The 25,105-nt window shown below is 37.0% G+C and overlaps 1 protein-coding gene across 4 annotated transcripts in view; it reads right to left on the bottom strand.

Annotated features, from left to right (window-relative positions):
* The window catches only part of Nup160 (nuclear pore complex protein Nup160), a 109,852-nt gene that overhangs the window by 71,192 nt on the left and 13,555 nt on the right, over positions 1-25,105 (bottom strand). The window contains exons 2-5 of one of the 4 annotated variants that reach the window (XM_089100345.1): positions 24,811-24,904; positions 16,711-16,909; positions 12,922-13,006; positions 8,657-8,843 (exon numbers count right to left, since the gene is read on the bottom strand). In XM_089100345.1, the coding sequence (XP_088956471.1) occupies positions 8,657-8,843; positions 12,922-13,006; positions 16,711-16,909; positions 24,811-24,904 (565 nt within the window). Of the gene's footprint in view, positions 1-3,996; positions 4,083-4,138; positions 4,156-8,372; positions 8,492-8,656; positions 8,844-12,921; positions 13,007-16,710; positions 16,910-24,810; positions 24,905-25,105 lie in introns of those variants that run through there. The other 3 variants (XM_089100346.1, XM_089100347.1, XM_089100348.1) reach the window with 3 other exon arrangements.

The raw sequence follows: 25,105 nt of genomic DNA, 5'->3' as shown, positions 1-25,105 counted from the left end.
GAAGAACTCCATTAAACAAAAACCGAGCAAAAATAAAATCAGATAATCTACCAAGCGTGAAACTACCATAAATCAGCATCGATAAATAAATGAAACCCAAAACGAAAAGAAATTACAATAAATAACCGAGTCAAACTCAAAACGAGCAGAAATTAACATAAGCTGGGCTCAAAACCCCTATGCCTTCCTATGGCCAGAACAGAATTTGCACTTTACTGAAAAAAATATATTTGTTTTTACTTTGATAACTTTAATAAATCAAATAATATTAACATTTGGATTACTAAATATCAGTATATGTATATTAAACCGACAATGCACATTCATTTGTATTTTTTTTTTAGTAGCATAGCCTCTAAAGACACACTGAATGCTTGAATATATCTTACGAACCATAGGCTACGATATTATAAGTCACCACAGTTCACCACAATCGGTACGTAAACTAATTTAATTTCGCATATTCAATTAGCAGGTAAACTAACTAAATGTGGTTTATTGGTTGTCAAGTTTTTTCAAACTCAAGGTCTTTACATCCACTGATCTATGACTTGAAATTAGGAAATATATATATTTTTTAGACTTATTTTATAAGATTAAACACACAACATATTATATTAGAACCAGAGCTGTATACGTGCACTAAGTAGATATTGAGGAGGGGGAGAGGAATTGGTTCAAAAACTTATTTTTAGAAGACAGTTTGTCATTAAAGAAAAAATATCATCTTCATGCCATAATTTTTCAGATTTTCCTGAAAGGAGATCTTCCAGAACTATTTTGGGGGTGCAGTATTTTATTGCCAGTAGGGATTTTTTTTTAAGACTCAAATTACCGTTGAAAAGGTAAGGAACCCTCCTTTTAAAAAAAATCACTCTTCGGGTGTAATTTTCAATTAATCTAACTTATAACACGTGAAATATTTCTATTGAATATTTCAACAAGAACATGTAAACAGGGGCGCCAATTATCAAATCTATAGGGCGTTGCAAGGATTCTTTTCATATTTTTTTCTACAAACATATGAAAAAAAGTTTCTCAAAATCGGGGGGGGGGAAGGGGATTTTCAATACAAAAACAGGTTATTTCAGAATTTAGAATTTTGGGGGATGGACTCTTCTGTGCTCAAGTCTTCACTGAAAAATAGGAAAAGAACGATTAATCTTAATAATCAAGGTTCCACTTTGAGGATCAAGGAGAATTTTTCCCGTAGGGGGAGGGATTAAGTACTTTTGAACATCATACGGTTGCCAAGCATAGTGTAAATCTTTGCAATATAATTCAAAGATCATATAATGTTTATAGTTATTTGGGAAATACTCAATACCCCGTTCCCCTGACCCAAGTGAAGAAGGATAATAAAATGACAAATGCGTGCTTTGCGCAAAATATTAAATCTGAAGTGGTCATAGGCACAGCAGTCACTACCTCTGAAATAGACTCAACCTCAGTATCCACCATTAGAACGAAAACAATACAAAAAAAAAATATTTCCAAAACTTGGGTAGCAAGTACAAATCTAGCCCCTTTCCCCAATTGGCGCTCCTGGATACAAAGAACCAATTATTCTTACCAGCATTCTGCTCAGCTATATAGAAATATAGGTTCAGAGCGTAGTTTGGACTGTAGTTACTGAAGCCGTATCTCGTGGAAAATAAACAAAGAAACAGCCTATCTCCTTCAAGATTGCAGACGGTTCAACTATTGAAAAAGCAGCTGTACCTAATGCCTTCAACTCTTACTTTACCACCCTACCAACTGCGAATACCCCTTCCTTTCCAAAACAGGTAAATCATCATCAGCTGAGAGAAGTATCTTTCTAACTCCTTGTTCAAACAAAGAGATCTGTGATTTTATTGCTTCTTTAAGTAGTAGTAACACAGTTGATGTGCTTGGACTAACAAACCAGGTGCTTAAGTCTGTTTCTTCTTATGTAGTTGAACCTCTTACCCATTTTTTTAATCTATCTCTTTCAAAAGGTGTTTACCCGGATTCATTTAAAATAGCAAATGGATCCCTCTTTTCAAGAAGGGTGACCCTAGCCTAGTTTCAAATTATAGACCTATATCACTTCTCCCGATTTTCTCTAAATTACTTGAAAAAGTTCTGCATAAGAGACTTTTCATTCCTGTCTACTGGCGCTTCAACTGGAAGCGGTTCTGTTCTGTCTGAACACCAGTATAGCTCTACTGCATGTGCTCTAGTTGATGCTACAGAATTCGTACGTGCTAACATAGACAAGGGTCGTTGTGTTCTAGGACTGTTTCTTGATTTTTCTAAAGCTTTCATCATGGTGGATCATAATGTCTTGCTGGGAAAACTTTATCTAATTGGAGTTTGGGAAATTGCTTTTGAATGGTTTAAATCTTACCTGTCTAATAGATCACAGTTTGTGTGTTATAATGGGAAATATTCTGATCTAGCCTCGGTCTAAAGGGGCAACCCAAGGTTCAGTTTTGGGACCACTCCTCCTTCTTATTTATATTAATGACCTTCCTCTATCTCCCGGCCTTGATTCCAACACTGTTTTGTTGTTGTTTTTTTTTGCAGACGATAGTAATTTTTTTGTGGTTGCTAATAATCTGCCCTCTGCTGTTGCTAAGGCTCAGCTTCTGCTCAACCAAGTGCATGATTAATGTGAGCAGAACGAGATGCTGTTGAACAGCTCTAAGAGTAGCATTATTCATTTCTGAACCCCATACCACATGTTTGAACCTTCCACAACAATCTTTGTTTTTTATGGTACTGATATAATTCCTCAGTGTTCTTGTGTTAAGCTTCTTGGTCTGCACGTTGATTGTTTTCTTTCTTTCAAAACTCATATTTCCTATACGCATTCTATAATTTCTCGTCAAGTGTCTATACTTCATCGTGCCAATCAATTTCTTCCTCCCGATGTAATGCTTTCTCTTTACTATGCATTTGTCCTTCCTTATCTTTCTTCTTGCTGCACTGTATGGGGCAATACTAACCGTTCTTCCCTTCGGGAACTCCGAACAACACAGAATAGAGCGGTGAAGGCAATTTTTCGCCTTCCCCGATTCTATCCTACAACTGATCTTTACAGTGATACAGGACTAGATGCATTAGATGTGGTCATCAAGAAGCAGGGCCTAAAACTAGTTCATTGAGCCTTCAATTTCTCGCTTCCACCAAACATCATATCCAACTTCGATCGAGCATCAACATGCAAGTGCTAGACTTTCCTTCGGAGCTCTGTTCACCAATGTCGGCCGCCTAAAAGGGTATCCTCAGCGGCTCAGAGGTCACCAATTTATAGAGCAATTGCTCTTTGGAACTCTATTCCCAGTGAGCTTTCTCGTATTAAATAAAAACTCTTGTTCCATTTGCAAAAAAATATTCTCTAAGTCTTAAATATTTTTGTTTTCTTTATTTGTTTATTCATGTTGCTTTATCTATTTTTTTCGCTTTACTTAATCTAGTTTTTTTTACTATGTTGGATCAGATTAGAACCCCGTTATCAATATTTAATGGTTTGGAATTTAAATAAAATACAGGAAATTTCAGTTTGGAGAAAATTAAGTCTAAGGTTTGTGCGTAGCGGTTGTTTGTTTGTTCTTTTTTTGTTGTTGATTTTTTCGTATTGTGGTTATATTTTCGAGATACTGCTGTATTTTTTTCTTCCCTGATTTGTTTTGTGTGGATTTTGTTATTGATACGAGGTCCTTCACAAGCTATGCTTTTTGGAACCTCTAGCGCGCAAGTGTACTTATGTAATTATTTTAGTAATTTATAAATTGAATTGAATTAAATTAAATTGAGAACTGAAATTATAGATCAAATTTTGCTCAAGGTATTTTCCCCTATGCCATGAGATGTTAATTATCACTCACATAATTGCTCCAGGTATTAGACCTCCCCAAATCCTTCCAACTAGTGAGGCATGAATTATCTCAATAAACACGGGAACTTGTCCTACTTTCCACAGTTTTATGAGTTGAACGATCGATCAAAGAGCAGTTGTCAATCCCTCACCTAAGTGCTCCAGGCAATAGACCTCCCAAAATCCTTCCAACTAGTGAGCCATAATTTAGCTCACTAAACACGGGAACTTGTCCTACTTTTCCCAGTTTTATGAGTTGAACGATCGATCCAAGAGCAGTTGTCAATCACTCACCTAAGTGCTCCAGGCATTAGACCTACCCAAATCTTCCAACTAGTGAGGCATAACTTAGCTCACTAAACAAGGGAACTTGTCCTACTTTCCCCAGTTTTATGAGTTGAACGATTGATCCAAGAGCAGTTGTCAATCACTCACCTAAGAGCTCAAGGTGTTAGACCTCCCCAAATCCTTCCAACTAGTGAGCCATAACTTAGCTCACTAAACAGGGAACTTGTCCTACTTTCCCCAGTTTTATGAGTTGAACGATTGATCCAAGAGCAGTTGTCAATCACTCACCTAAGTACTCCAGGCATTAGACCTCCCCAAATCCTTCCAGCCAGTGAACCATAACTTAGCTTACTAAACATGGGAGCTTGTCTTACTTTCCCCAGCTTTATGAATTGAACTATTGATCCAAGTGCAGTTGTCAATCACTCACCTAAGTGCTCCAGGCATTAGACCTCGTCAAATCCTTCCAACGAGTGAGCCATCACTTAGCTCACTAAACACGGAAAATTGTCCTACTCTCCCCAGTTTTATGAACTGGACGCTTGATCCAAGAGCAGTTGTAAACCACTCACTTAAGCGCTCGAGGCATTAGACCTCCCCAAATCCTTCCAACTAGTGAACCATAAATTAGCTCACTAAACATGGGAACTTGTCCTACTTTCCCCAGTTTTATAAATTGAACGCTTGATCCAAGAGCAGTTGTAAACCACTCACCTAAGCGCTCAGGGCATTAGATTTCCCCAAATTCTTCCAACTAGTGAGCCATAACTTAGCTCACTAAACACGGGAACTTGTCCTACTTTCCTCAGTTTTATGAATTGAACGCTTGATCCAAGAGCAGTTGTAAGCCACTCACCTATGTGCTCCATGCATTAGACCTCCCCAAATCCTTCCAACTAGTGAACCATAACTTAACTCACTAAACACGGGAACTTGTCCTACTTTCCCCAGTTTTATGAGTTAAACGATTGATCCAAGAACAGTTGTAAACCACTCACCTAATTGCTCCAGGCATTAGACCTTCCCAAATCCTTCCAACTAGTGAACCATAACTTAACTCACTAAACACGGGAACTTGTCCTACTTTTCCCAGTTTTATGAGTTGAACGATCGATCCATGGACAGTTGTAAACCACTCACCTAATTGCTCCAGGCATTAGACCTTCCCAAATCCTTCCAACTAGTGAACCATAACTTAACTCACTAAACACGGGACTTGTCCTACTTTCCCCAGTTTTATGAGTTGAACCATTGATCCAAGAACAGTTGTAAACCACTCACCTAAGTGCTCCAGGCATTAGACCTGCCCAAATCCTTCCAACTAGTGAACCATAACTTAACTCACTAAACACGGGAACTTGTCCTACTTTCCCCAGTTTTATGAGTTGAACGATTGATCCAAGAACAGTTGTAAACCACTCACCTAATTGCTCCAGGCATTAGACCTTCTCAAATCCTTCCAACTAGTGAACAAAATTTGATCTATAAAATTTTTATCACTAAACAACTAGTGAACCATAACTTAACTCACTAAACAAAATTTGATCTATAATTTCAGTTCTCAATTTAATTTAATTCAATTCAATTTATTAATTACTAAAATAATTACATAAGTACACTTACGCGCTAGAGGTCCCAAGAAGCATAGTTTGTGAAGGACCTCTTATCAATCACAAAATCCACAAAAACAAATCAGGGAAGAAAAAAATACAGCAATATCTCGAAAATATAACCACAATACGAAACAAATCCACAAAAAAAGAAGAAACAAACAATCGCTACACAATTACCTGAGACTTAAATTTCTCCAAACTGAAATTTCCTGTATTTTATTTAAATTCCAAACCATTAAATATTGATAACGGGGTTCTAATCTGATCCAACATAATAAGAAAAAAAAACTAGATAAAGTAAAGCGGGAAAAAATAGATAAAGCAAAATGAATAAACAAATAAAGAAAACAAAAATAATTCAGGACTAAAAGAATATTTTTCTGCAAAGGGAAAAGGAGTTTTTATTTAATACGAGAAAGCTCACTGGGAATAGAGTTCCAAAGAGCAATTGCTCTATAAATTGGTGACCTCTGACCCGCTGAGGATACCCTTTTAGGCAGCCGAAATTGGTGAACAGAGCTCCGAGGCAAAGTTTGGCACCTACGGGTTGATGCTCGATCGAAGTAGGATATGATGTTCGGTGGAAGCGAGAAATTGAAGGCTCAATGAACTAGTTTTAGGCTCTGCTTCTTGATGACCACATCTAAGGCAGCTAGACCTGTATCACTGTTAAGATCAGTTGTAGGATAGAGTCGGGGAAGACGAAAAATTGCCTTCACCGCTCTATTCTGTGTTGTTCGGAGTTCCCGAAGGGAAGAACGGTTAGTATTGCCCCATACAGTGCAGCAAGAAGAAAGATAAGGAAGGACAAATGCATAGTAAAGAGAAAGCATTACATCGGGAGGAAGAAATTGATTGGCACGATGAAGCATAGACACTTGACGAGAAATTATAGAATGCGTATAGGAAATATGAGTTTTGAAAGAAAGAAAACAATCAACGTGCAGACCAAGAAGCTTAACACAAGAACACTGAGGAATTATATCAGTACCATAAAAAACAAAGATTGTTGTGGAAGGTTCAAACATGTGGTATGGGGTTCGGAAATGAATAATGCTACTCTTAGAGCTGTTCAACAGCATCTCGTTCTGCTCACATTAATCACGCACTTGGTTGAGCAGAAGCTGAGCCTTAGCAACAGCAGAGGGCAGATTATTAGCAACCACAAAAAAATTACTATCGTCTGCAAAAAAAAAAACAACAAAACAAAACAGTGTTGGAATCAAGGCCGGGAGATAGAGGAAGGTCAAAAGTTTTTTCGTACCCCCCCCCCCCATCTAACAAAAATCCCGGAAACACCCTTGAGGAAAGCCTGATAGTTTATGTTCCATTCTGTTTCCAATATTCTTTAGTCTCATAACAATATACTTGTTGTAACCATAATCTTGTGGGACCCCTTGTAAAACCGTTTCCTGTCTTTTGCCAGAACATAGTTCAAAACCAACTTGAAAACCATTATATTTTCAGTTCAGCCGTGTCTTCACTATGGCTTTTTCAGGCAAAGTCATCCGGACTTTTTTCCTTTTTATGGTAGCTCTAGTCTCCATTGATGCTTTTTTTAGGCTCAGAAGGCTAATCAGGCAAATTTGAAGTTACCTTTTACATGGGATGTCAAATCAGGTGAACAAAAAGATTTTTCACTCGGCCGACTTGGCCTGAAAAAGTCATAATGAAGACAAGGCTTAACAGGTTCTGATTGCGCAAAGGTTTAGCTTATGATACTGAGGAACAAACTCGATTTTTTTTCTCAAGAATGTTTTCTTAATTTTACTTTGTAGGCAGAATTAAAAAGTGCAATGAGGGTATTTAGTCCCATGGCTTTGGAAACAAAAATTTCATCCTCCCCTATAACAATGGAAAGTAAGGTAACTAAATCTCAACAAGTACTCTTTTTACGAAAATATTTATTACCGCAACACTAATAACAAGTACGTTGAATTGAATTTAGGAGTTTGTCTCCATTCAGAGTGTCTTTGCTTTATCATAGATGCTTTAACACAGCTCTGCTTTAAAATCTGCTTTAACACAGCCTCTAAGATACTCTGTTTCTGTGCAGTTGGAATCTATCAACAGATCCTGTTGTAAGTATCATCAGCTTCATACCCACTGCAATACTATCAATAACTATAACATCTCAACTGTTACTTATGATCCCATGTAGCAGAAACTAGCTACATTCTATGTAGCAGAAAATGTAGCAGATAAGCGCTCGAGGCATTAGACCTCCCCAAATCCTTCCAACTAGTGAACCATAAATTAACTCACTAAACATGGGAACTTGTCCTACTTTCCCCAGTTTTATAAATTGAACGCTTGATCCAAGAGCAGTTGTAAACCACTCACCTAAGCGCTCAGGGCATTAGATTTCCCCAAATTCTTCCAACTAGTGAGCCATAACTTAGCTCACTAAACACGGGAACTTGTCCTACTTTCCTCAGTTTTATGAATTGAACGCTTGATCCAAGAGCAGTTGTAAGCCACTCACCTATGTGCTCGATGCAGTAGACCTCCCCAAATCCTTCCAACTAGTGAACCATAACTTAACTCACTAAACACGGGAACTTGTCCTACTTTCCCCAGTTTTATGAGTTGAACGATTGATCCAAGAACAGTTGTAAACCACTCACCTAAGTGCTCCAGGCATTAGACCTCCCCAAATCCTTCCAACTAGTGAACCATAACTTAGCTCACTAAACACGGGAACTTGTCCTACTTTCCCCAGTTTTATGAGTTAAACGATTGATCCAAGAACAGTTGTAAACAACTCACCTAATTGCTCCAGGCATTAGACCTTCTCAAATCCTTCCAACTAGTGAACCATAACTTAACTCACTAAACACGGGAACTTGTCCTACTTTTCCCAGTTTTAAGAGTTGAACGATCGATCCAAGAACAGTTGTAAACCACTCACCTAAGTGCTCCAGGCATTAGACCTCCCCAAATCCTTCCAACTAGTGAGCCATAGCTTAGCTCACTAAACACAGGAACTTGTCCTACTTTCCCTAGTTTTATGAGTTGAACGCTTGATCCAAGAGCAATTGTAAAATAGGCATCTTCCAAAGGAGACAAATAAGAATCAGAATGCCTTGGTGCGTTGCCTGAAAAAAAAAGAAAAAAAGCCTTTAACCTGTGTAAAACATTCCTGCCAGATATAGGTATATATATTATAGGTGCGAACTCTGACATGCAAAGACTTGTCTAACTCCAAACTACTTAGAATAATGAGGATGACTTGAATGAAGGTTGTTAGTCTTATTCCAGGCTGGACAATAAATGGACTATAATGGACATTAAATGGGGTGCTGCAAGCTAGATAGCCCCACAGCACTCACAACAATGCGGGGTGATAGCTCCCCTTTTATTGCAGAAAAAAATTATGTGCACCACACATAAGAGATTACATTCATATGCTGACTGGCACATATGATGAAGATTTGGGGGGGGGGGGGGGTGGATCATGAGTTCCGCAAGGGAATTTCCGTCTTTTAAGGGAACACAAGTCTTTCAAAATACACCTAAGCTCCACCTTCTTTTTTCCAGTCCCCTCTGAAAACACAGTGAAATAAAACCGTATACGGAAAATCTCGAAACTACGGCTCAGATTTATTCCTAACTGGACTATAAATACTGAATGAGAAATATTCAAGCTTATAATTCCTTTGAATAACTTATGTGCGTTTTTCTCATTTTTTTATTCTATTAGTATTTGGAAATTCATTTAATCTAGTTTTTTTTTCTTTTGTATCCCAGGTGATAAAGATTGCCAGATGTAAAACCGAAATATCCAGAGGTTTATATGAAAAAAGTTCATTTTTCTTTAAGACAACACTCTCAGTTAAAATGTTTACCTATTTTTATAATTTCAATTTAACCACAAACGGGAAGGCATTGTGGTCTAAGAAAATATTTACAATTTAAGAGAGGGGAGGAACCAAAAAACGGTGCGACACTGAGGATATTTACGAGCGCCTGTCTTTTTTGGAATTTTATAATTTTATTTAATGATGCATGTTCTATGTGATACTACAATTGATCGTTCTCTTCTTTGTAATACAGGGCCTAGGTTTCGATTGCAGTTCCCCTTGGGGCCGACGGAAAAACAAACCCGTCGGTTAAATAAACTCCCACAAAACATCTATGGATGTCCTATGTGCCACAAATGATCCAGGAAAATTTTTTTATTTTTATATTCAATTATGTATTTATTGCGCTTTAAAGTAGTATTTTGTATTTACTTTATAAAAAAAGAATGATTATTTTTTAATGTGTTTTTCCTGGAATATTCGTCAATGAGAAATCAAATCAAATCCAAAGAAAATGATCGTTTCCCATTGCAGGCCTCCCGCTAGATTTTTTGTGAAAAATATGAACTTTTGACCACAAAAATATGAACTTTATGAACTTTTGATTGCGCTTTTTATGAATCTAAATTTACGATAAGTGCACCTCAGAAACTGTCCGTGGACACAAAAGTGGCAGTTGGTGTTTTCATCACTGGTGCACATATTCTTCTTGTTTTTTTTTTTTGTTTTTGTTTTTTCATGAGTTCAGTTAAATGCGTTTAATTTTTATAAACGTACAAAATACAATAGTACAAAATAGTCCACTCCACTTGTTCCTTTTTTGGCAAAATATGACGAAATTAAAGACGACTTTCGTTTGTTTACCCTGCTCTGTATCCGCTCACTCTCTGGCTGCCTCATCTTCTTCGCGCATCTTCCGGCTCAAAGCCTCGATCATACTTTGTGCGAGGCGTATTTCTACAAAGTTTTTGGCATCTATGGATTTTTTCACCTTCTCAATAGCTTCTTGAAGAAGCCTTTCTGCTACTTGTCTCTTCTCCTGTTCAACTGACTTCTTCTCAATCAAATATTTTTCCAGGGGTTCAATGGTCTTCTTCTCAGATAACATCCTCTTTTTTCCTCTTCTTCTCTTGCCTTCTTCTCTTCTTTTCTATTGACTCCTCTTCAGCCTGTCTAGATCGCTCAGCTTCCAGGTACAGTTTATAGCTCTGGCACTCATTTCGCCCCAAATTCAACAGCTCTCTGGTAATAGGGACTATCTCGGGCCTGTTCTCAAACTTCTCTAGAGCGTCAGAGACTATCAGTCTAGCATTGAGCATTTTGACTTTCATCGATGATTTTTCCTCGGTCAGGATCCGTCCTGACTAGGAAAAATCACATTCAACGTCAGCGTCCCCATGCGATATACAGAGAAATGCTTTTACTATCTTTGAAACAAGGGGAAATTTTGTCTGTTCTTGATGGTTTTTCAGTCTTAAAACCCAAGTCCGTGAGACATCAATCCTTGCTGAAGTCATGTTCTCAGGCAAACTCGGTTCCAGATGAAGCCAGTTCGATTCGTCAATAGCAGCTTCAGTATTCCCATAGAAAGGCATAAATTCAACGATTTTCACGAAGTCGGTTGTTATTGTCTCAGGATTCGAATCATCCAGCCGCAAGCACCGGAAATGCTGAAGGGCACTTTGACTTAGTGATTTATCTTCAATATGGTGGCAAGCCGCCAGGTAGGCAGTTCTGGCACTACTTCTGAAGTTCAGAGCATCAACTTTTTGTACCTTCGACAGGCATTCTTCCACGCCGTCACCGCAGGCTACTTTATCGGATGGAAGAAAATCCCCACTTGAATTCGAGAACTTAGAAAAAGTTTTTTTTTCCCTTCTGAATATCATTCGAAGCACTTTGCTTGACAAAACAGCTGGCGGTCATCATTACTAGTCGACGCATTTCGTCAACAGAATGTGGATAAGTGGTTCTTCACGTTGAAACAACTCTGTGAACTGAGCAAATAGCTTTCTGAAGGATATGACTGGTGCTGGTGTAAATCTTCCGCTTTTGCGTGTCCTATGAAAAAGGACTGTAGGTGGCGTACAGAGACTCTTTCTTCAGTCTCTAACCAGTATTTAATCATGATATTCAACTCCTTTGCACCTTTGGCATTTGTAGTCTCATCGTAGAGCAACGCCAAGTAAGAAGATCCTTGCGAAAATGGGGCGACAGCGCCTCTGCTATGAGCTATGATACCTTGGTCTCTCCAAGGCTGAGTTCCACCGACACTTCACCAGAAAACATAGTTTCAAAAATGTTCGCAATGCCATTGCAGGAAGCAGCGCTCATATCACGGATGACATTATTCATGGCCCAAATGAGCTCTGCCTTTAGGACCTGGTCCTTTCTAGAAATCAAATTTATTTCGGGGTTTGACGAGCTAGTTGTCTGCAAGACAAGCTGGAGCGGGTCCAGTTTCGCTCTAAGATTCGAAACATGCTTTTCGCCCTCTGAGTGTTGGATTATAGAGTTCCATCCTCTAATGCACATAAAGCTCTTGTTACACACTTTGCAGAAAGCTTCTTCGTCACTATTAACACTGCCTGCACACCAATCACCGACCTAGCGCTTAGTATTGTCCTCTTTTTTTAACCATGCGCTATTAAACTTGCAACTGCCTATTTTTAGCTTTTAAGCAGCAACCAAGCAACCATTGGCACAAAGCAAAGAAAACATTAATATAGCAGCAAACCTTTCCTAAAAAAAAAGAGAATAATCAATCAACTTATGATCTTCTGTCAAGAAGTTATGTTACAGCTCATAAGCTTAAATCAACTATTTAGGAAAATTACTACTAGAAAACTCTATGAAGGTAGCAAAGACTCAAGCCAGGAAAAAGAAAAGACTAAAAGATAGCTTAGGACAAGAAGATATAGGGACAATATAGGAACCAAGTTAGATGCAACAATGTCTTTTTGAAGAGAAGAAAATGTATATTCACAAAACATGCAGTGTTACAGTTTGAAACGTTTTAAATAAAACTCTTGCACATACATTTGCTCCGCTTGTCCTTCATAAGGAAAAAGACAGCAACCGCAAGTGCTTTCCAGCTGATGACAAGAAAAATATGAACTTTATGAACCTTTTTTTATAAATTATGAACCATTTATGAACCTAGGTTCAAAATATGAACTTTGTTCATAATTATGAACCCAGTGGGAGGCCTGCCATTGGAAATCTTTCTGTTGTTGACCTATAGAATTTTTGAGCACTTCTACAAGTTCCAACAAATTTAAATGAATAAATAGTACAGGAAATAGATACAGTTTAACAGAAAGAAAATTGTATTTCAAGATTTTTTTTTTCATGAAAAAATGAAGAGACTTACCAGAAGGTTGTGTACGATAAACATGATTATTTGCTCGGTCATTCAGCTGGGCTGCAGAGAGAAACTGCAAAACAGACGCATTGCCCTGAAAGAAAAAATTAGCTAAAAGTAGATCCAAAATTTCCCGCAAGGGGGGAGGGGATTCCGGCAGGAGCATGGTTTGCAGGAAAATTATCCGGAGAAAAATTTTCAAACACTTTTAAATTGAAAATAAAATAATTATTAATACGCGGGGGGAATGTTCCGAGGGGAATCTTCCAGGGGGCGGGGGGAATTTTCCGAGGGGAATCTTCCAGGGGGCGAGGAGTTTCCGCGGAGAATCTTCCAAGGGGGAAATTTTCCTAGGAGAGCTAATTTTTCGTAAGAGGAATTTTCTGTGGGAGAATTTCTTGTGGGTGAATTTTCCTTAAACTTCTTTTCTTTTCAGATCTCAGCAGCACGCGACGGGTAAACTAGTATTCTTAATAAAATATACATTCTAACAAATAATCTTTAATTATGTTTTACAAGTTATACTCTGACCGCTGGGTAACACTACATAGCATGTTGTCTTTTTCCCCCTCGCCCAGAGACAGACTTGGATATTCTCTTTTATCAGTTACCCATTATATCAGTTCTCTTATAAATTCTCTTTTATCAATGCCTAACCCTCCATTGCACTTCCTGGCTGAAGAACCAAGAAACGGATATCAGCACCACCGGTAGGGACTGTAAAGTCCAATGCCGTATTCTTTACCTATGTTTTACCTTTAGTTACCCATAATATTCGGAATCATCCAAAGGACTAGTAAAATTAACATGCGAAGGGATACAAAGATACCTATGCTAGATGGGATACAAAGATAGTAACTATATTAAATAACAGTAGGCAGCGCAATTCAACTCCGGACTTTTCCAATGGGTGCCAAATATTACTTGAGGAGAAAAATTGGGGTTGAGAAATACGTTCTTAGTGTTTTAATATTCTCTTTGTTTTACAACGATTTTTTTTGCTGTTTGACAATCTATGAGGTAAAAATCAACATTTTCGATCTGCTTTTCTACGTTTTTCACCTAGGCGAAAGCTGCTGAAGCAGCCGTCAAAAGCAAGTCTAAAGCATGGAGATGGTGTGCAAAACTAAAAAATGACAATTTTGACGTTGATAACTCGCTCCGCAGCTGAAGACCTTCTGAATCCGACAAAAGGAGTACTCTCAAAGCACTTCTGAAGGAGAATGGCCCCCAAACATGTCGTGAATTCGGCTGAAAACAATTAACTGCAATCACAGAACGAATCTTCATTCAACGGGACGAGCAAAGTCTAAATTGATGTCCTTGTTCATCAAATTGTCAATGATTCACTAACAATTTATTATGTTATAAACCAACTTCGTCTCTCGAGAATTTTTAACGGTTGTGTGACAACCTTATACAAACGATTAGCATCTTGAATAATAATTGTGAAGATTATTCTTATATATAAAAAGATACAGAGCTTTTAGAATAAAAATCTACTGACTACACCAAGTAGAATAGACGCCGCAAGAGTCAACCTCTTAAACAACGGTCCACCATGGGTACACAATCTTCATTAAGCAAAGTTTAAGGTCCCTGACCATTATCTTGTGAACCAAGTTCGTCTGTTCAGAATCCTTGGCGGTTCTATCACTACTCTAAATAAAGGCCTACGAATCTTGGTTGAGAGCAAGATTCACGACCGAGATTTCAAAACCAAAGTTGTCCCCAAGGATTATGATGATATCTCATGAACTTCTCATTTCTCATACTATTGACCATAAATATACCTGAAATGGCTCCAGTGCTCCTCATCACACATTCTTGACCAAACTTACCGGGTTAAGGGGTTTGAACCCCAATCCCCCTTCCTGAAGTTTTCGTCCGACTCATAAAAACTTAACAAAAATACATATAAAAATTTTTTATGAGTTTTTTTAAGTTTTTTTGTACCCCCCCCCCCATCCAACAAAAATCCCGTAAACACCCTTGAGGAAAGCCTGATAGTTTATGTTCCATTCTGTTTCCAATCTTCTTTAGTCTCATAACAACATACTTGTTGTAACCACAATCTTGTGGGACCCCATGTAAAACCGTTTCCTGTCTTTTGCCAGAACACAGTTCAAAACCAACTTGAAAACCATTATATTTTCAGTTCAGCCGTGTCTTCACTATGGCTTTTTCAGGCAAAGTCATCCGGACTTTTTTCCTTTTTATGGTAGCTCTATTTCCATTGATGCTTTTTTTAGGCTCAGAAGGCTAATCAAGCAAATTTGAAGTTACCTTTTACATGGGACGTCAAATCAGGTGAACAAAAAGATTTTTCACTCGGCCGACTTGGCCTGAAAAGGTCATAATGAAGACAAGGCTTAACAGGTTCTGATTGCGCAAAGGTTTAGCTTATGATACTGAGGAACAAATTCGATTTTTTTTCTCAAGAATGTTTTCTTAATTTTACTTTGTAGGCAGAATTAAAAAGTGCAATGAGGGTATTTAGTCCCATGGCTTTGGAAACAAAAATTTCACCCTCCCCTATAACAATGGAAAGTAAGGTAACTAAATCTCAACACGTACTCTTTTTACGAAAATATTTATTACCACAACACTAATAACAAGTACGTTGAATGGAATTTAAGAGTTTGTCTCCATTCAGAGTGTCTTTGCTTTATCATAGATGCTTTAACACAGCTCTGCTTTAAAATCTGCTTTAACACAGCCTCTAAGATACTCTGTTTCTGTGCAGGTGGAATCTATCAATAGAACCTGTTGTAAGTATCATCAGCTTCATACCCACTGCAACACTATCAATAACTATAACATCTCAACTGTTACTTATGATCCCATGTAGCAGAAACTAGCTACATTCTATGTAGCAGATAACTGACCTCACCTTTTTCCCCATACAGGATAATTCTATCAACAGAAGCTGTTATAACTGTCATCAGCTACAAATCCACTGTAAAAACCTATAACTGCAACATCTCAACTGTTGCATATGATTCTATGCAGCAGAAGTTGTTGTAACTATAAATATTCAACGAATCTGCAAAAGAAAATAAATGATCCTGCCAATTTTTCTCTGCAGGAGAATTCTATCAACAGAACCTGTTGTAACTATCATCAGGTTCATACCCACTGTAACTCTACCTTTAACTATAATATCTCAACTGTTGCCTATGATTCCATGTAGCAGAAACCAGCTACATTCTATGCAGCAGAAGTTGTTGTAACTATAAATATTCAACGAATCTGCAAAAGAAAATAAATGATCCTGCCAATTTTTCTCTGCAGGAGAATTCTATCAACAGAACCTGTTGTAACTATCATCAGGTTCATACCCACTGTAACTCTACCTTTAACTATAATATCTCAACTGTTGCCTATGATTCCATGTAGCAGAAACCAGCTACATTCTATGTAGCAGATAACTGACCTCGCCTATTTTTTCCCTACATAATGACCCTATTAACAGAAGCTGTTTTAACTGTCATCAGCTACATATCCATTGTAAATATATGTAATTGTAACATCTTAACTGTTACATATCATTCTATGCAGCAGAAGCTGCTGTAACAATAAATATTCAACAAAGCAGCATCAGAAAATAAATGACCTTGCCCTTTTTTCTCTCCAGTAGGATTCTATGAACATAAGCTATCATAACTAGCTATCATCAGTTACATATCCACTATAACCCTTTATAACCGTAACATGTGAACTGTTGCACATGATTCTATGCAACAAAAGTTGTTGCAACTAAATCTTTAAATTAAACAGGATAAGAAAATAACTAACTTCGCCGTTGTTTCTCTGCAATATAATTCTATGGACTGAAGCTGTCGTTACTACCAATGCAACTACGTGTCTAGTTGATTCAAAAAATTTCACTCCTCCTGCCATGATGCGATTGGGAAATGTAATCTTTACTGAATTATTTGACAGGTTACAGCGTAGAGATTCTTCAACAAAATGTACAGTGTTGCCATTGATGTGCCTGAAATTATTAAAAAAAAATACCAATTTAACAGTAACTAAATTGTGGAATATCAGGGAACATGTATAATCAAAATTGTGTGCATTACAAGTGCTTGTTTTTCTATAGAAAGAGGCAGGAGGGAATTTTTTACTCTTGGATTTGTAAAACAGAATCCTTCTAAGGTGCAGTCTTGATGACGATCTTCTATAGTAGGCAATTATATACTGATACTGATGTTTCGTTTAGAGATTTTGAGAGCAGATCCCCGTTTCCTCCTTGGGTAAAGTCTTTATGCATGTCAAGTCATTATCTCGGTTAAAGTCAGCATCATACATGCAGCATTATCTACAAATGCTTACCTCATGGACTATTCACCCAAAACAGCCCTGAGGTACAGCCTTGATGCATATCCTCCTAGTTATTCTACTGTCTGTGATGTTAGCCTGTGGGTTTTAAACAGAAATATTGACATTTAAGTGCATTTACTGCCCAGAGAATTAATAAAGGAAAAACCCAACATCATTCTGCTCTTACCCTCAGGAAGATTTAGAGACAAAAATATATCAACAAAAATGAAAGTTTGTTTTCCTTTTCTTATTTTTCCATTCCCACGATTTTTTTTATTCTTTTTTTCCCATTATTTTTCCATTCCAACAAATTTGCTTTAATAGAGGTTAAAGAAGTGAATTACTAGAAGGTATATTGATTAAAAAAGGCTGTTCTCAAATTAGGCGGGAATAGACGATAGGATTTAAAGAAAACTGAAACTTCGTGAGAAGAGTTAAAGCGCTAGCATTTGATTTGAAAATGATTGCGTATTCAAAATCGTTAGCCTTTGAATGCGCAGCTATATTGGCCTCAAGCAGGTTGATGCTGCAGCAAGTTAATAGCAGTGGTAATACATTATAGGTTTCTTTCTTTCAGTAAATACCCAAAATATTGCATGAACATACTAATATTGATAAGAAGAAGACATATTGATAAGAATGCTCATCTTGCATTTGACTAATAAATAATTGATCTTCAGATTTATTTGAATATTTGTCCCTAATGTCAAATTTCGCAACAAAATTTCCACAGTTGATTTCAAAACGAGTTTATAATAGTTGTGTGCGAAATTTTGGTTTTAACTACTTATTGCAGAAAACACATATATATAACATCTTATCAATTTTAGAAAAGAGCAAAAAATTTAATTTTAAACCTGTGATGGTGATGGTTTTGGTTTGAAAAGTTTCATACGAGACAAATTTGTACAATTTATAGCATATACCTGAATAGTTGTGCTTCGTTTCAGCATGCAGTAGGTAGTCTACCATAATATTGGGGTCCAGTGTATTCCCCTCCCCCGACAAATCTTCCCGCATGTAAAACTGAGCAGCCAAAAGGAAATTAAGACAAAAAAAGAACACTTATAGACCCAAAATTCTAAAAAAAAAAAAACACTTTTGATAGTAATTATTACATCAAAAGAATTGGCTTTTAATGCTGATTCCAAATGTATAAATTATATTAAGTTTAATGTTAGACCTATCCATCCAACGCCAAGAGCCTGAGAAATTTGCCTGATTTTCAAAAGTGGATATAAAACCCCCAAAAAGGCAATTGATCTTAATAAAAAGCACACATTTAGATTCATCATATTAGGAAACCCTATTGTGGAGGTTTAAAGCTCTATTTAGAAAAGTATGAAAATTTCGCATTTTTTTCCCCAGAAAAATGATAATAGATGCGAGTTTTTTTTTTTTTTTTGGGGGGGGGGATTGTATGATGGTCCTAAAAGATGGGGATAGATCTCATTCGAACGTAAACTAAAAGTTATATGGTCTTTTAAGCTTCAGTTCCTGTTGAGCGTGTTAGATTTGGAACCGGAGAACCGTTGTGGAATGTGTGCCCAGAAGTTAAAAAAGCTAAACAACGCACGAAGTTTTGGCTTCGTCTTTGGATTGCTTGTGATCGACCCAAGTCTGGCAAAGTATTTAAAATATAAGAAAAATTCGAAACGTCAGTTTAGATCTTTTTGGCGTCAAGCCCGCCTGAATACTTTGGATGGCCCCTCGGATCGGAAGTCTTGGTCCAATGTAACTAACAGCAGCAAGGGTGTGCCTGCTACCGTTTCGATTATCAAAATCAGTCACTTTGTTGCTCATTTTACTCGTGTTTTTCTACATTTAATCATTAAATCAAGTCCATGTTTTCTTCCTTATTGCCTAATCCTATTCCTCAAGTTCTTCAGCAAGCCCATATATTGTCAGTATCTGGTGGTGATATCTATCGGGCTTTAAAAAGGGTTAAGCAATCAATTACTTCCGATATGGATAGTCTATGTTAAAATCACTTCGCCATTAAGTATCCATTATTGTTAACACACATTCAGCTCCTATTCCAAATGTGTTTAGCCCAGTCGTTAGTTCCAGATAGTTTTTTTTCGGGAATCGTAACATCAGTTTTGAAAAAAGGAAAGGATGCAGATCAATGTTCCAGTTATCGACCAATTACAGTGTCCTGTTTCATGAGCAAGCTGTTCGAGTATCCGTATTGCCTGAAATTTTGACTAAATGTGATTTTTCTGATTATCAGCTTGGGTTCAGAGCTGGTTTTGGTTGTTCTCAAGTCCATCATGTACTTGGTCAGTTGCTAGTCTCGGCAAAAATACAAAAAAGGCCACTTTATTTTTGCTCGGTTGATATCTCAGGCGCTCTTGACAACGTTGTACATTCGCAAGCGTTTCATTACTTAGTTAGAACAGGAGCCAATTCTTCCGTCGTAAAATTTCCTCAATATTGATATTTCAATTTGTTGGTTTGCTTAAAATGGATGTCTGATATATCTGAGCCTATTTCAGTAAAGAAGGGAGTTCGGGAAGGGTGGTGTGCTGTCTCCATATATTATTAAAATAAAAAAAAACAAGTTTTTTTAACTGAAAATAAGGAACGACGTTAAAACTTAAAACGAACAGAAATTATTCCGTATATGAAGGGGGCTGTCCCCTCCTCAACGCCTCGCTCTTTACGCTAAAGTTTTTTTATTGTTTAAAAAAATAGAGTTTTGAGAAATTCAAACTTTAGCGTAAAGAGCGAGGCGTTGAGGAGGGGACAGCCCCTTTCATATACGGAATAATTTCTGTTCGTTTTAAGTTTGAACGTCGTTCCTTACTTTCAGTAAAAAAAACTTGTTTTTTTTTATTTAATTTTTGAACGTTTTTGAATTAATGCAGGTTTTGATATTGGCTCACCGTACATTAATAATTAAAACAAAATTTGTATATTATATTTGGTTAAATGGCTTTCTCGAAACTTGTTTAATTTTATTTACGAACGTTTTTATTAGTAATAAATATACGTAACTTAGAATTAACTTACGTAACGAACTTCTATATTCATAAATTTTTAACACGTATGTTAGGGGGTTCGCCCCCTAGTCAATACCCTGCTCTTTAAACTATAGTTCGAATTTTTTTTCCAGTTCTTTAAAAATGACCTCTTAATCACAATCAGTTGATCAGTTGAAAAACTTGTTTTTGTTTATTTAATTCCTGATCGTTTTCTTTAATAATGCTGGAAAATCCGGCGCCCCCTTCATAGCAATGTCCCTTCCCCCATGAAAACTTCCTTCATGGCAAGATCCTTCCATATAGCCCCCGAACCTCTCCGGCCCCCACCGACCAGAAAAAATCTCCTCTGAAAAAGTCTGTATATTTCCCAATAACCAATACTATATGTTAACATTGAGTAAAGTTCATAACTTTCAGCCCTCCCCCTGGGGACTTTGGGGGATCAAGTCATCCTAAAAGACATTTTTATCATATTTTCGACCATGCTGAACAAAATGGCTATCTCAAAATTTTGATCGGGTGACTTTGGGAAAAAAATGAGCGGGGGAGGGGGCCTAGTTGCCCTTAAATCTTTTTGTTCACTTAAAAGGGCACTATAACTTTTATTTTCCGTTCAAATTAGCCCTCTCACGACATTATAGGACCAATGGGTCGATACGATCACCCTGGGTAAAAAAAAAAAAAAAAACAAAAAGCACAAAAACAAATAAACACGTATCCGTGATCTTTCTTCTTGCAAAAAATAGAGAATTCCACGTTTTTGTAGATAGGAGCTTGGAAGCTCTACAGTAGGGTTCTATGATACGCTGAATATAATGGTGTGATTTTCATTAAGGTTCTATAACTTTTAGGGGTCTTTCCCCCCTTTTTCGAAAATCAGCCAAATTTTTTCAGGCACGTAACTTTTGATGGGTAAGATTAAACTTGATGAAACTTATATATTTGAAATCAACATTAAAATCTGATTCTTTTGATGTAGCTATTGGTAGCAAAATCCTGTTTTCTTGAGTTTCGGTTACTATTGAACCGGGTCGCTCCTTACTCACAGTTCGTTACCACGAACTGTTTGAAAACTGTGCTTGCGGACTGTTTGTGAATGCGGTATCCTACTGTGTTTTTAGAAAATGCTGCTGACAGTCACATTGCCTATACTGTTGATGTACTACTATTTAGTCATACTAAGATAAGATATTTATTTCAAAAATATCACTATCACAAGCTCACAAAATGCAAAAAACAACAACGAAATAGGAAAATCATAATGAACAATCATTTAACAGTCAATAATTAAAACTGTAAAAAGTCAATTAAAAAGTTAAAAAGATAAAAACTGGTCAAACTAAACTTACACAAATAAAAATCAGAAAAGAATTAGAACGGACATAAAAAGGGGGGAATAAGCGAATATACACAAAAAAAGAGCGAGACATAAATACATATAAATTAAAAGGAACACTAAGAAAGTGTCAATAATTCAACTACAGTAAGTCAATAAAAGAGTTAAAAAAAAATAAAAACTGGTGAAGAAAGGGGGGGAGGGGACAAAAATAAATAAATAACCCCCCCCCCCAAAAAAAAAACGAGAGGAAAATAAAATATATAAAATTAAAGGGGGAACTGAAAAAAAGGGGGGGACAAGCAAATGAGTGCAAAAACCTGGGCAGCAACATCAGCTAATAAATAAAAAAGAGGGGAAAAAAAGAAACTATTGGGACATTTTATTTATTTTTTTCTGTAATAAAGGGGACAAAAGTTCTTCCGTATCTAGAAGTAACGCAGCGAATGGCGGACAAAACAGGGAGGGGCTCAGAAACAGCTCGAGGCGGCCGTAATCTGGATGGGGAGTGACGTTTGGGGAAAATACTTTCCGTCCGAGGGTTTATTATGACATTTTTTGCAAAACGGAGGCACAAATTATTTCTTCGTCTCTCGAGGGTATCTAGTTTTGAAATATTTAACAAATGCAAATATGGTATCTTGCCCTCTTTAAAAATAATGGACATTTTCAATTTTTTGTGTTGCTTCATTTTAGAGGCCAGGGTGCCACACAGGACTAGAATACTCTAATATGGGACGCATAAAAGAAATGTATACTTGTAGTAAATGTGATTGGGGGCAATTCAATTTATTTAAAAGTTTAAGGAGGGAAAGCGGGGAGTTTGCTTGTCGTAGGATATTATTTATATGGGCAGCCCATTTCAAATTGGAAGAAATTGTAACACCAAGGAGTTTAAGAGATGTGACAGAGGTTTCAGGAGGAATAGGAGCAAGAAAAAGGGGAGGGGATTTAAGGAAAGTTACTGAGACTATTGCGGATTTAGAAGGGTTAACTGTCATGTCAAGGGAAGAGGCCTCACAGGCAATATCTTGGAGTATGCCCATTGGGTTGCTAAACATCTTTTTATGGCATATCTCTGAAACTGTCAAGTCATCGAAAAATTTCCACCTATTGTCATAAAGGGTTGAAAGGCTGTTAATCATAAGACAAAAAAGGAGAGGGCCTAGAATAATCCCCTAAAGAATGCCATTAAATATGGGAGATGATCTGAGAAACAATTTAGATATTTAACTGCTTGAGATCTATTAGAGAGAAAAGAGGCAACGAGCTTAACAAAGAAAGTTTCAATGTGGAATTCATTTATAAGTTTATCTGTGAGTAAATTGTGGTTAATCAAATCGAAAGCTTTTTGAAGATCAATAGAAATCAGATTAAGCCAAGTGTTAGGTTTTTCAAGTAATTTACCCATGGTATCAATATGATGGATCAGGTAATGAGAGGTTGACCTGGATATGTTATTACCAAACTGTCTATTATAAATAAGGATGAGAACTTCCACCTTAAGCCAGTCTGCGAGAAAACTTTGATACAATTTTTGAGAGAATTCAGATTAGGCTAATAGGACGAATGCCATCAAAGCCAGGCTTCCCATTTTTCTTTTTGATTGGGGTAATAAAGACTCAGGTCATACTAGGTCAGGCCTCACAAAGAATCAAAATGTTCTGATTTATGCTTTGAGTATGATTGGGCTTTCTGTAAATGCTTCAAATGCGAGTTTCTGTGTTTCAATATTTCTAACCCTGCTCCTTCATTACATGTGGGTACAATGCTACTTGAGTGTGTCTCAAAGTTGAAATGGCTTGGGATTACTTTTTCTGATACACTTTCGACTACATGCTCGGCTCTGGTTCCAAGTGCTCTGCAGTGTATTCACATCTCATATGGTAAAATCTGTGCCTAATAGAGGAGGGTACAGCCACTAAGGCTTATGTAAAATTTACCATAGTTTTTGTTCTCCTACAATTCTTTTTCTTTACGGTTTTCAGGCTCTAATGCGGAAAAAGACCGTCTTCAGCTAGGGAGAGACTATTTTAAATATTGTAAATTCCTGCTATATTTACCAAGGTGGTACAGAAATCACAAGATTATTTCTCATTTTGGACTTATCAATCCTCTAGTGCTGCTTGACAACATCGCTAAGGATCTGAGGACAAATAGGCTACGCCAAAGAAGATATGTACCAGTGGTCCTCTCTCTTCTTTTTTCAAGATCAGTGATTCAGTGGATATTGTTGCATTATCTATGTTGTGTTTTCCTTCTTATTTCCTTGTGAATTATATTTTTTTTACTCTGCATTTATTTTATATTGCGGGTTACAAATAAACTTATTTACTTATTTACTCAAAAGCGACCAAAGAGATTACGTAACAGGAAAGTGGCGATTTCTGCCATTTTGTGGTACCAAACTATAATTTTACTCCATTGAGGACTAGTTGTTGGGATTACTTCAGACTCGAAAACTGAATGACTTTTAGAAAACTTTCTTTACTTAAAATATAGCTTACTGATTTGGAATAAGGAGCTCTGTCAATTTTAAATTTGCCTTGCTCTGACTTAAGAGTTTGACTCCTTGGTGTTAGAATTAAATTAGAGTTTTTAAAAAATGTCTCTTGGAGGTACTTCAGTCCTGAAAACCTTCTGATGTATGCCTAGTGGATGCATTCTTGATAGCAAGGGGTAAACTGGTGTCATGGACTATAGTTGCCAGTCGAGGCGTCACGTATGGGGGAGGGGAGACGCTGCTACCCAATGTTTTCAAAAATCGGATAAAAAATAGAAGTCGGTAAAATAGTGTTCAGACACCATAACATCATGGTACATCTCTTATGTGGACCACATGTTGACTACATTAGCTATAAATCTAGAGATGTTAAGATATTTTAAGTTGCTGGAATTAAAAGCTGCACTGTCTAGTACAGGTACACAAGATTAACATCTTGAATCAAAATGTTTTACGTGCGTCTTTTCATTGCTTCAAGTTAGGACTTTCTCTTAGCAGCCCTGGTCATTTGATTGGTGATGCTGGACAGACAACGCGCTTATTTGTCTATTCTTTTAATTTGTCCTAGTTAAAAGCATAATATACAGGTTGAAAAATGATAGCAGGAATCCATTTCTGGGAAGGGGGGCACATTCATCAAAAGAACAAGAAGGAAATTTTATACAAAAATTGCATAAAATATGAAAATGACCATAAATATGATGAGTAATCAGAGGAGGGGGGGGGGGAGAAAAATATAGACTTACCAATGGATAAATGCTGAAGAAATAGAAGCTTGTTCATTTTGTAAAACATAACAGCCAGCATCTTCATAAAATGTCTGTTCAATTTCTGGGATCCCTAAAACAAATCAATATCCTGTATTAGTTAATTGAATAGCTCAACATTGTTTTTTAATTAAACTATTGGATACACTCTCAGCAGATGATAAGTAAAAATTTGGTTCTTTGATTAAATGTGATTTTTTTAATCATCAAGTTGGGTTCAAAGCTGGTTTTGGTTGTTCTCAAGCCCATCATATGCTTGGTCAGTTGCTGGTCT

Source organism: Artemia sp. Qi Xiang Cuo, chromosome 14, assembly GCF_049724085.1.
Source record: "Artemia sp. Qi Xiang Cuo chromosome 14, ASM4972408v1, whole genome shotgun sequence".
NCBI lineage: Eukaryota > Metazoa > Arthropoda > Branchiopoda > Anostraca > Artemiidae > Artemia > Artemia sp. Qi Xiang Cuo.
Note: the sequence above shows the minus strand (reverse complement) of the source record. Positions and strands in the feature narration are given on the sequence as shown.